The sequence below is a fragment of the Scomber japonicus genome, chromosome 17, assembly GCF_027409825.1.
Source record: "Scomber japonicus isolate fScoJap1 chromosome 17, fScoJap1.pri, whole genome shotgun sequence".
Taxonomy (NCBI): Eukaryota; Metazoa; Chordata; class Actinopteri; order Scombriformes; family Scombridae; genus Scomber; species Scomber japonicus.
In genome coordinates, this window is record NC_070594.1 from 18,956,028 (window position 1) to 18,969,586 (window position 13,559).

General features: G+C 40.0%; 1 protein-coding gene across 1 annotated transcript; it reads left to right on the forward strand.

The window, feature by feature from the left end:
- Positions 1-10,239: 10,239 nt before the first annotated feature.
- On the forward strand, positions 10,240-13,549 carry myct1a (myc target 1a). The gene is made up of 2 exons (XM_053336954.1): positions 10,240-10,566; positions 11,517-13,549. Exons 1-2 carry the CDS (start codon positions 10,512-10,514, stop codon positions 12,059-12,061), a joined length of 600 nt encoding a protein of 199 aa, XP_053192929.1. The 5' UTR covers positions 10,240-10,511; the 3' UTR covers positions 12,062-13,549.
- The last annotated feature ends 10 nt before the right edge of the window (positions 13,550-13,559 follow it).

Consider the following 13,559-nt stretch of genomic DNA (forward strand, 5'->3'; position numbering starts at 1 on the left):
TCACCCTGGCCCTGTGCCAACCATAGGATCTGTGCCAGTCCCACTAGCAATCAGGAGCTTAAAAACTGGTGTGTGGGCTGTCTCTCTCTCTCCCCCCTGCTTGTCCACTCTCATTTTCTTGCTTTTCCCGCTGCCTCTCTCATCCCTATTTCATCTGTCCAACACTCGCAATGTGGTGCTAGGTTGTCATTGAAATATCTTACAGAAGCACTCATCTCTCTTGCCCTTGCCTTTTAACCCTCTCCTCCTCCATCCTTCTGCCTGCACAGCATCCTCCTTAACCAAAACCACATTGGCAGGGGCTTAAAAAAACTGGACCACCCTTATGAATTTCCTTAAATGCACTTATTCTGCCAAAGCCTGAACCAACTGATAATCTGTGGCTATCTCCTCATGTATTATCTGACCACAAGCAAATTGCCAGTACAGGATTAAAACTCAAGCAGGTGCTACCAACACAATGAGACTTAGCAAACTTGTCGACTTGATGAGCTAGCAGACGGTAAAACCCAAAGGCGTGGGTAGAAATGTATGCTTCCACCGCCCACAATGGAGAAAAACAGGTGAGAAATTGGAATAGGAAAAACAGTGCATTGCTTTTCTAATTAATGAGAGACAACAAACAGGCAAATTCCACAGCATATGGAAGAGTTCAGGCTGGGAGGTGTACAAAGCGGCCTTGCCGTTCTCTGCCATATGGTGTCACTAATTGCTGTTTTTCACTGCGACAGAGAGGTACACCAAAAGAGACGGTTGAAGGGAGAAAAACGCAGTCCCAAAACTGGGGCAAAAGTTTTGATTGTTTTGATGTTGCACTGAGCGGTTACTAACAGCTTCCAAATTGAGCCTAAAGGGAGTATAGTTCATTTCATGGTATCTGGTGATTTGTGGAACGTGGCTAATTTGAGAACATTGTCCTCTCTTGAGAGGAGCAGTAAAATATGTTAATCTAATCAGGCTTTAAAAGACATACAAATGGTATTAAATTATCTATATTTAACTCTCAGGTGGTAAGAAATTTGATTGCGAACAAGTTTTTCCCCAAAACATGTAAATTTAGCACATCAATGCAACAGATTTCTGGAGATAAATGACCGCACTGCAACCCTAAAAAAAAAAGGAAAAGCAAATTACCCTGAACAAAGACAACACTGATTTCATTTACAGCTGTCATTTAGGGGCAAGCATGTGACTACCTATAGAAACACCACATGATACCAGAGACGAGGAACACATGCTTATGTTATGTTCCACTCATGCTATGAGCTGTTTCATGTTTAGACTAATGAAAACATAATCTTCTCTCTTTGATTCTTGCAAAATGTCTTGATGATATCATCACAGGTTCAGCTCTCCTCTCCCGAGAGATGGATGGCAACCAGAACACATCAAATAAAATGTCACCACAAATTAGATTCCTTGTGCCCTCTTGTAAATAAGCTAATGTGATCACGTACTCAGAGGAGAACATATATAGTACAGAGTGACAAATAATATGTAAAAATAAATAAATAAATGTCTGAGCAATGGGCAGCATGTCAGACATCCAGTAAATCTCAACTCAAGTCATCAAGCAGAGAAAAACAGTAGAAATCATAAACATTGCCAGTTGGTGTCTGTGGTCTGTGAGCAAATGTGGATGAGTTAAGGCACTGTTTTTCCCACAAACCATCACTCCATCTATGTGCAAGGGTAACCACGACAACACAGCTAGTCTTGACTGAAATATTTAGATGACACAAGACTGCAACAATGGACAGACTGTTTGGTGAAATTAGATAAAACTTTCACCAGCCAGTGAACAGACACACCCCCAACCACAGGACCTAGCAAGAAGTATTTTTTAGAGCAAACCACAGATAGAAAAATTGCATTATTTACAGCTTATGTCATTCATTGCCTTGAAGTGTTAAATAAGGCACTGGAATGTGGCTACAAACAGCAGACTCCCTTGTGGAAGCATATTCTTTACAGGTTTAATATAGGCTAGAAACACTCAAGTCTTTAGGTGGAGATAAAATATACAGAATTTCACACCAGTGCCATGTGATAAACTGTTTGATTTTCACTGAATGTGTATTAATCAAAACATCACACTTTCCTGTCGTTGCACTGGAGAGACAGCTTGAGGGGGAGCTTCTAAAATTAGATCAGAGTACAATCGAGATTCAAAGATGTGCACCCACACCTGCAGACAGTGATGCAGAGGAGCCACGTGGCTGGTGATGCTGTTCTTAGCTTTCACAGAAACTGCCACCTCAGAAGCCACACAGTGAGCAGCCATATTGAATCTCAGCTCTGGTGTCACCTGACTTTCCTGCTACTTTGCTGCTGACATCAGTGTGATCCTGCCAGCATGGGATGTGTGATTTTGTCACCCAGAAAAAACACTTGAGTGCAGGCTTGTGAAATAGTTACAGTACAAAAAAACATGCACCCACATTATTTAACTTGTGGGAAGAGGGCAAGACTGAATAAATGTTGATATTGTTTGCAAATACAGTCTATAAATTAAAGAAAAGTTGAGATTAGATAAGAAATAAAGAATTCTCATTTTAATATACCCAAGGTTAAAAAGAATACAGACCATGGCTGTGATGCATAGCAGTGTTACAGCTACAGTAAGTACCCTCCACAACAGTCCTGCTACTCCAGCAGAGTTAAAAGGGAAGAATAGACTTTATCCTGTCAGCTCCTCTGGGGATTAGCGTTGCTATTGTCTGCTTCACTGTCTATACACATACAGACACACCACACATGCACATACTGTACAGCATGTGTGCAGATGCAAGCATACGGATACACACAAATCACACATAAACATAGATACTATGAACTACTACAATGAGTAACACACTAACGCACACACATTCTCACAGCTCTGATTGTTTCCTTCCCACACACAAGACATCATCTTCATGTGTTTATGGCATAAAATGTGCCACATTCAGTCACTTCCATAAAGAGCTACCTGCATCTCTATATGTGTCCTCAATCATGAGCAAAAACTCCACAAAAGTTGACCTTAACACTGAAGCAAACTGAAGCACTGATAGCGATTCAATGTTAGACAAAACATACCTAATTACTTCTTTAAAATATTCACTCAGCTTCAGTACTGCATGCCGTGACACTGCATAGCCTATTTCAGATATGTCCTCAAAATACCACACATTTATAAGCCATATGAATTTGAATTCCAACACAGACAGGGTCATCTGCAGCAAGGAGAGGATGCATCAAAGACATTTTTACAGTTACTGTAAGTATTTTAGGTTCATACTGTTTTGCTGTGTCATGCATGGCACTGGGTCACCTCTAAAAACGCTGCAAACCAAGGTGGAGCAGTGTGAGTGAGTAAGCATTTTACACTTACCTTGCAGCCTCTGCATCACATTGGCAATGTCCCTAGCAGAGTGTCCATAGTGTCGCGCTGATGCCATGCTGCTGTCCTGAGGTCACCTAAGTCACGTCCCAACTCCTACTGCGTCATTTCAGCGGTGCTCTCATGTTCTGATGAGGACGCAGGTTGGGCTGCAGTAGTTTTGTGTTTTCACTGTGACTCAAGACTGTCCATGTTGCTGTGTCTCTCTTCTCAAGTCATCCCTGTTGCAGTAGCAGTCTGCAATCCTCTCACTCGATGAAGCTCCTCCCCTAATAATGATGTAAGTGCATACAGTATGTGTACGTGAGCTTGTGTGTGTGTGTGTGTGTGTGTGTCTGTGTGTGTGTGGGGCGTGCATGTGTGTGTGTTGAGCATCTCACGGCTCCCCTCCCACTCCTGCAGACAGCCTCCTGGTCTGCATGCACTGCCATCTGCTGTCCAATAAGAAGGGATGGCTCTTCCATCTCATTGAGACATCAGCACCAATAGGGTGTTAGGTATCTTCTCATGCCTCCTATTTTCACTCTAAGAAGTGTGTGTGTGTGTGTGTGTGTATGTGTGTGTGTGTGTGTGTGTGTGTGTGTGTGTGTGTGTGTGAGAGTGAAAGTGTGAAGTGTGAAAGCAAGTGAGAAAGTGAAGAAGTGGCAAAATGATTAAAAGAAAGTTATCTGCAGCAAATCTTGGCTGTGGTGGCAACAACACATTTCTATATTGTGTGAATTTAGAAAAAAAGTAAGCATCATCTAACCACATTAAAGGGAAAACCCACCCTAACACAGAAATGTGACATTTTGGAGAGGAAAGTCATCATCTTTGGATTAAAGTGCTTTATGAATGCAGTACGCCCAACTACAAACATAAACAACTGCCTCTATGAGCTGGAAATCAGAGCAACAAGATGTTCATTGATGATGTCAATGATGCAAAAAAATTTTTGGATACAAAAATACTGGTATAAAATATCACATCTGCTGTAAATCAGTTATATTTGACTGAATAGTTAAAGCCAGATGAGGTGGCTCGGGCGACCCCGAGGAAGACCCAGGACACGCTGGAGAGACTATGTCTCTCGGCTGGCTTGGGAACGCCTCGGGATCGCCCGGGAAGAGCTGGACGAAGTGGCTGGGGAGAGGGAAGTCTGGGCTTCCCTGCTTAGGCTGCTGCCCCCACGACCCGACCCCGGATATGCGGAAGAGGATGGATGGATGGATGGATAGTTAAACTAGATCATGAAACCCTCTATGCAACCAGAATCTATTTTATTTACTTCATTCAGTATTACGCCTCATGAAATAATGGATAAATGAGGATGAATACTGAGTGTTACTGCTTTAAAAAACACAAGAAAATGTAGGCAAAAAAAAATGGAAAGAACAAGTGGAGCAAAAGCAGGAAGAAAATCACTTATATATTCAATATTTGAAACTAGATGAGTGTAAGTATGTATGTAAGTTGAAATCATGGAGGTAATAAAAGAAATGAATGTGTACATATAAATATAGAAAGGTGGATGTGTACGTGTGCATCTGTAAGTGTTTAAGTACAAATATTCTCTCTTGTACTAATATGTACAAGGGCTTCTCTGCTAAGTACTGTTTTTCCCTTTTTTCTCATGTTTTCTTCTCTATTTTCTTTTTATTAGGCTATTAAACCCACCAACTGTAATCAATATAATTTATTTGGGGCTATGAACTCAGAAATTATTATTGCAGTGAATTAATGACATTTAGTACAGATTAAAATATGTTTTAGATGTATTGTCTCTAACTGTGACTCAGAAAGTGTCTTCATATTTCAGAAGAGTCACCATGGGTGTCGTCATAATGTACTATGGGTTGCTCCATTATTCGCAGCCTGTTGAACAGCTCAAGGATTTATCTCATGACATCATCACTACAGTCTACCCTTCTGCCGCTCTGGTTAAAGGGGGACAAAACAAATCCTGTACAATATCTTAGGGAAAATAAATAGAGTGAAAAACTTTACTTTATAATAATCTATACAAATTTAAATCTGGAAACTGTAGGTAAAACTTTAATATCAGTCAACAATATTCACAACACACCCCTGTCTATAACACACTTCTCTAAAACTCAATATACATGAATATATGCTAGTCCACAGCAGATCAATGGCACTCTTTGAAATGCAGGGGGTCGGTGTGATGAACCGCTAGGCTCTGAGCACTTATCGCGATATGTAATCCCATTAGACAAGTCCTTTCATCGTCATCTCAGGAGAGCTCTTAGAAGAGCTGAAAGGGACGCTACGCTACTCTGACCACAGCCTCATTCAATAAAGTGAGAGATAGAGGCACAAAAAATATAAAAGCTGATAAATTCATCATTGAGTGCAGATGCTCCGCTTAATCATTTTGGTGCAATAATGATACTGAATGCAGAGATGTAAACACATTGAACTCAATCTGGTGTGAGTACAGTGCTGCACAATCTGCCTCAAAAAAAATAAATTTATGGTATGCCTTCACGTTAATGTACTGGTGGCCTCTGGAGCAGGTGAATGAGGGTGATTATATGGATCTGAACATCCCAGTGCAGTATATATAAAGACAATTAGATGTCCCTCTGCAATCTATTTGCAAGTCCAGATATCTAGATTTCTGCATTTCTTGGCACTCTTTTGAAGCTCTGCTGTGTAGTGTGTACAGGGACTGAATAAACATGATGTTTACCAGGAAAAAACACTCCTAGCCAAACTGGTATTGGGGGGAGGGGTTATTATTTAGATTTTTGGGATTTTTGAACATAAAAAACCCTCATTCCCAAAAGGAAGCAACCCTGCTCATAGTGTGCAATTGGCACACCTCACTGTCAAATTAATGCTATGCTCATGCTGTAGTAAAGGCTGTGACCAAAAAGGCTCACAATTTTCAAAGCAAGGCCAGGGGCATATTAATTACCTCCAATACCCAATCCACACAATAACAACTAAATCAGCACCTCATGTTAATAAATGTACATATGAATCTAATGGTTTGTGGCTAAATTGTTAGAATCAGCAACTCGACTTGCCAGTGTATTGAAATGCGGGGCGATTTAGGTGGAATGGCCGGCTCCTCTGCAGCATAGACGGACTGCTGATTCCTACATTTTTACGCAGCTCGGCTCGGGGTGACCTCTACTGTTCAGAGAACCTCAGGACCAAACAGATTCAGCAAAAGAGAGCAGAGGCATTGCTGCAGCAGAGAGCAGAGACAATGCATAGGGGTTAACAGGGAATCTTATCCTATAGTGGACAACTATACACTGTTTTCTTATCTAATCATTGCGCAGACAGAGAACTGGGAGCAAGACCGCCACTGTGTTAATCTCCCTCATGCATACTCAGCAGTTTTCTAAAATCTCATTACAAAGTTCAGTTGTCAACCTGCATTTCAAAATCAACATAGTGCCAAATGGGCTAGAGTTACTGTTCTACCACTATATTTTACCTACTTACCTACCAACTGTCCATCTTCATGTCATTTTCGTCTCGTGTCATCTAGTGTTATCTCTGATCTTATTTTACCTTGAACGGGGGAACAAATCTTTATAGTTAAATTTAAAAAATATATGTTAAGTAAGTCACATTGATGTTTGTAACTTGATGCATAACAAGGCTGTAAAACATCAAAAAGATGTTGATTTACCTTTCAAATGATCCCAACTGTTCTCTGTGTGAAAAAAAGGCACAATCAAATGCAAATGTTTCAAAAAATTATACTTCAAATCACACAAAGTCAAATCACTGAGCTGTACAATGTATGTAATATCAAAACTGTAGGTTTTCCTTTGAAAATATGAGGAGGATATGGTGCAATCACTATGCATAGCCCCGGAAGCATGTTACAAATGGCAATTTTGCAAGGTAAATGTGAGATTTTACCTCAGTTCTTACATTATTTTTGTGGGAAAATAAAGATGAATTAATTAGTTAACCTGGAATTTATTACATGAAGGATATTTAAACAGGCTAATCTACATGTTTAATGGACAGGTTGTGAGTGGACCTGCTCTCTCTGAGATGTTCAGTGTGCATAATGAAGTATATATCCTGGAGTATTACTCCATCTACTGGTCAAGGAGAGAATATATGAACATATAGTGGAGTTACACTAATATTTTCAGTTGACACACCAGATTGTGACACAGAACCAGCCATCCATGGAAACTGCTTAGAAAAGGGAAGTCACTTTCAAAAGTACTTGGTGAACCATCTCTCTGTCATTGTCTTACCTTGTAAAGCAGCTGGTTGATTGATTTGACGCTAAGTGACACAAGCACATAACCTAAAGCCTGGAATGGATTCTTGTGTGATGTTGTGATTTTGAAAATCCAGCAGCCTCACAAGGTAACTAGTATTTGGTCTGTGAACATAATTCATGAGAGAATTTTTTTCTAAACGAACATAGTTTGTCTACTAAGGCTGCATCTAGGAATTATTTTCATTATCGATTAATCTGACCATTTTTCCTAACTAATGGATTATCTGTATATCAAATATCTTTTTATGCCAACCTATAGTCCATAACCCAACGATATTAGGTTAGTATCAGAAACACTAAAGAAACTGAGAAGATGGGATCAATTTTGACAGAGTTTCTTAAATAATAACTCACAGGGGTGTGACGATACAATCAGTTCACTAGACGAGACGAGACACGATATTGGGTTCACGAGATCGAGACGAGACGAGATTTTAACTATAAGAAAACTTCAATGAGGAAATAAATGACTGTTCTTTTATTTGAAATTCACAAAATGGAAATTGAATTGAAATAATAACAACAATAAAAAAAACACAGAAATAAAAGTAAATTGCACAAATCCTATATCACATAAATACACAAGTAGAACAACTATACATTGTGTTATAATTTGGTAGTGTGACTCATTTTACTTTTTGCATCATTAGGCATCCACAGATGCGCTAGATTCCTCCGCTCCTCCTACTTCAGGCTCAGTGTAGAGAACTGAGGTCAACTTACCACTGCTCCTCTCCTCATCTCATGCTTCTGTGAGATCTTCTCAACAGGTAGAAGCTGCAACAAGGTAAATGATCCACACGTGACATTACCATTTTTTTTGGTGCGCCCCTTAATTATAGCTTCGCGAGACAAAATTCACTTCGACGAGAAATAGCGTCGCGTTTTCGTCTCGCGAGATCTCGTAACACCCCTATTAATCAATTATCGAAATATTTGGTGATTAATGTAATAGTTGGCAACTAACCACCTAATGGCTGCAGTTCCATTTTCTACATCGAAACACTACTGACCAAAGTAATATTATTTTTTGTTTAGGAAAAAAAAAAAACATATCACCTGGCCTCATGCCCTTCTATTAACACCTAGTTGCCAAATAAGTATTGTACCAGAACAGCAAATTGTTCAGTGTTTAAGCAGTGATATTGATTCTTTAAATCTACATATTTAGAAACTCCTCACTATCATCTGCGTTTCATAAAATACAGCCACAACATATCCCTCATTGTCACCTACAATCTTGCAGTCCTTGGAGAAGGATAAAATCCTTATGTTGAGGACTACACTGTTCAGCTTCCCCCACCCCACCTGTGACATTTTAACAAAGCTAATTACCATCAGCTATGAACTTTCACTATAAAAGTTTTAAAGAATGTCTGCTCCACCTACAAGCACAACAGCTCATTACCCTCCAATTACACTGCAACAGAACACAATGGCCACACATACTATTTCGGAGCGTTATGGGTGTTTGCTGGTTATTTTGGACAGGTTTTACAGCTCACTTAACAATTAAAGGAAGTCTTAGCTTTGCTCAGGCCATTCTTTCTCTGTCAGGAGGCTAAAGTGTTTCAGCGTCTTAATATATTAAGCTCACACAAAGATTTTGTCTGAAAATCAAAAAATGTTTTGTTTTAGTTGGCTAGGAGTAATAGGTCAAGTAGGATGGCTTCTGATCAACGTCTAGATTCTGACCATGAAACTGGCCTGGGGGTGAAAAAAAAGGAAGTTGATAAAGCAAATAGACTGGTCTACATTAGATGCATACCAATATGACTTCTCGCATCCTTCCTCCTGCCTGTATCGATGACCTTGCAGGTTGGATTTGATTACTGTGGGATATTGCTGGCAATGAAATCGAGTAACACATGAGTTTACTTTTCATTCACCGTACACTGATTTGTTAACAGCAGAAAGGAAAACTCAAAAGTGCTCAAAGCAACAAATGTGTAGAGTGTGTAGAGTGCATTTTTTTATCTTATCAAACTACACTGTTTTTACTGGATCTCTCCAACTTAGAAAAGGACCAGACGTCCAATGCAGGCACCACTGACCTGGCAGACACTGTGGAAAGACTGAGCTTACTAACAAAGACGCAGAAAATCAGAAGAGGCAGATATCCACATACTCACAGGCCGTTTAACAATGCACCAGTGTAGTATCACTTTTGCATTATTATAAGAGAGTATTAAAAGCAGTAAAAGTATTGTCACCACTTATCAAAGCTGAGGTTTTGCCTTCAACACCCAGCAGTTAATGGCAAAATTGTTACCTGTGGTCTCTGTGGAGGAAGTAAAAATGAGACATTGAAATATTTATCATTTCTGAAAGGGAAAAAAAAATATTGGTGAGTGTGGTGAACTGTCCTATGGAAAAAGCTGAAGGAATGACTTTTATGGCACAGGGTATTTTCTGTTTTACATTAATCAACCTCAAGGAAATGATGGGAGAGGAAGTGATTACAGCAACACCCCGTCTCCCCACCTCCAGGATCTCTGTCCTGGATAGATAAGCCACTCCTGTTGCTAATTTCAAGCAGAAAAGCAGGAAATGTGACAGTGTAGTTTTCCGCTTCCATAAACAAGACGACTGCCAGAGTTAGCCGCCAGCCCTGTGTGCCTCTGGGCTGAGTCTCCCTCAGAGGGAGACAGACATACTGACAGAGAAAGTGAGCAAGGGGGGAGAGAGGGAGAAAGTGAGAGAACAGGAAAGAGGGGAGACAGAAAGACAGGAAAATCCATCAGAAGAGAAGAGAAACGGGCAAGAGTTGACAGAAGAAGAGGAGAAGGGAGAAGAAGAGAGTAAAAGACAGACTGAACTGAGTATCAGTCTCTCTTCTCCTCTGACAAAACAGGAACAATCATGGCTGAGAACACCACTAATGTCTTTCTGGAAATACTTCAGTCGTTCGATGCTGGTGAGTTGTTGTTTTTCTTAACTTCCTGTCTGTTTTAGGTGGTCATTTTCATGTGGTCTCTCTGATTGGCATCACTGTTCTCTCAGGAATTAATCGTCTCTGGAATAGATTCAGTATGTGGGCCTGATTTCTTTTGAAAAAAACTATCAAACTAATAAGAGCATTTTAAGAAGTCTTTCTCAATTTTAAATAAGTAACATAACACACACACACACACACAAACTAACTCTAGGGAGAACTTCTATGCCGCCCCCCCCCTTTCCCAAAAGTCATTTCCAGATGATCTCTGACCAAAGTCTGCTTTTAGCTTTCTTAAAGTCATAGAAAAAACTTCTGTGGAAATATGGGCATGTAGCAGTGGATTCAGTCATTTCAACGCTTAACTGTATTGAAAGGACATTGATTTGTTTTCCCTGGCGGCTATCCGACGGGATTTGTCTTAGCAGCTGCATTCTCTCTCTTCTCTCAAGCACACTTATGTTGGCACTACTGCTTACAAGGCAAAGAAGCAAAGAGAGCAAAAAAGCCAGTGCCTTGTTTTTATGTGGGAATGAAATGTAATCAGTTTGTTGTCTGTAAAAGTCTTGCTTTGGTAAACATGACAGAGGAAAGGCTGTTATTATTTTGTCAAGAGACACCATCTTGCAAGACACTGTTGGCAATCCAGCATTTGTTACGAACAGATGTTTTTTCAAATCTTGGTAACATAGATTCTAATTAAAATTCTTTCCATTCCCAAGGAATGATAAAAAAAAAAGTAATTGGGGATAAAGTGCGTTTAGATGTGTTGTGTGTAGATAACATTTTCTGTACACTCTTGCCCCTCACATTGAAGAGTTAAAAAGTTAATGGGGCTGGAAAAAATCATAAAGAGAGACCAAACTTAAATTACATACTGCAGCATAGATCATAAAATATAAGATACATGATTTATGTTTCTTTCCTCCCAGTTCCTCTGATCATAGCTTTCTGTGTGTCCATGGCGGTGGGCCTGGTCTTGGGGGCCCTTGTTTACGTGATCCTGACATGGATGTCCCGCAGAGCAGGCTCTGCCAGCATCACCCGCCGCCCGCTTCGCCAATCGCGCACCTCCCCCCGTTCCCGCCCGGGCTTCAACCGCAACAGCAGCTATGACCGGCGGAGCAACAACAGTTTGGTCAGTGCTGCTTTCAGCTTCCACCGGCAGACTTCCTCACCAGATCACCTCGACCCACTGGGGCACAAATCAAGCTTTAGGGCCTCAACCTTCCACCCTCTCCTCCAATGCAGCCAAATCGCGAGAGAGGCAGAGGAGGGGAGCCAGACCACGCTGCCTCGAACACCAACTCTGACAACCTCGGCTGGGTCAGCTCAAACAGCAGCCCAAACGCCTGCCACCCCACCCAGACCTGAGTCATTTTGGGGGAACAATGGTGTGAGGGGTTTCCAAGTTACACAGACCCCACCTCCAGCATATGAGAGCATCATCAGAGCTTATCAGGAAACATGCACCTGAGAGGAGGCTCACATTAACTGAATGACCTCAGAGTTGTAAATGGATTTACAAATAATATTGGACTAAATCTGTAAATCTGATTTGTATGACCAGGTGGATCTGGTTGGAAAGACTAAGGAAGTCAAGGTCATTGAGTATCCTGCTCATAAAGCACAATGACACACAAACATCTGTTTTGTTTATCTTTTGGTTTTGCTAAACAATAGGTCTTGACATAAGCATACTTGACTTTCATCATTCAATACTGATACTTCAACAATGTTGCAGTGGCTATTTATGAGCAGAAATGACAATATCTTAACAATAGAGCTGCCTGGTGAAAGTACTATGAAGTTAGGTTCTAATCATTGCAATGACATTTACTGAAGAGAAGATGACCATGCACTAAGCTCCAGTGATTTTATTGTATTGTATTGTATTGACGATGTTTCGACCACACTTGGTCTTTCTCAGGACAAGTTCCAGTGCTTGGACCACAAGCTGTTAATTGAATACAGGCAATGTTTCTCCATTTTTTGTCATCTTTAAGTTGAGTTATTGATACATTTGAACATTTTGGGGATATGTAGTTTATGGTGTGTCACTGGCTGTACTTGACACTTGTGATGAGCTTAAGTGTGGTTGAAATGTCAGTCATAAAATAAAATCTAACTAAATCTTCTCCTCAATATATATCTTAACACTAAGCAGTCAGTATTGAGTGGTGATTGACACAAGTGTATGCTTGCAAATAATCTTTGTTTAATTTAGACGAGGCAAAAAACTAAAAATACATTTAATTATCTTGGTATTTATGATGCATGGCAAGATTTCTGGTTTGCCGCTGCTGATCATTTGATAACTATGCAAAAAAAAAAGAAGGGGGGAAGCATGCTGTGTAGTTCAAAGGAAGACAAGTGCTTGTGTGTTATCCTGTAATTAATCAATTAAAGATACATCAGTGAAATATCTTTGCAAAACCCTGGCATGGGCTGATTTATAACTTAAAATTATTTGGTGTTTTTTGTTTGTTTGTTTGTTTGTTTGTTTACTGCCTCACATGTTTTTTTGCAGAGCTGTGGTATGTGGGTGTTTATGGCATTCAAAATAATTTAGTGTGTGTGTTTGCATGGACAGTATGTGTGAGCGTGAAAGAGTCACAGAGAAGTGGGCATTAGGTGTCTAAAGTTCTTCTATTATGTGTGTTTGAATGTACTTTACTGGAGTTTGCTCATAAGTTAATGCAATAAAAGTAACAATCAAAAGTATGACAACTGGGTTTTTCATTATTTGACATAATAATGGAAATACCTGGCATCAACAACCCTTTCTATGAAGCACCGTCTGTGTGATTATAATCTTTCAGAGCTGCAAAGATTAGTCAATTTATCGATTAGTTGAAATTAATTGCCAACTGTTTTGATAATCGATTCATCTCTTGTTCTTTAAGAAAAAATGTACAGATTACATGTTTTTCAGCTTCTCAAATGTGAATATTTTCTGGTTTGTTTAGTCTTAT

Bases quoted from the DNA above. Each gene is read 5' to 3' on its own strand.
- myct1a (XM_053336954.1), top strand. From the start codon at position 10,512: ATGGCTGAGAACACCACTAATGTCTTTCTGGAAATACTTCAGTCGTTC. The intron at 10,567-11,516 runs GTGAGTTGTTGT...CTTTCCTCCCAG, and splicing joins ACTTCAGTCGTTCGATGCTG to TTCCTCTGATCATAGCTTTC.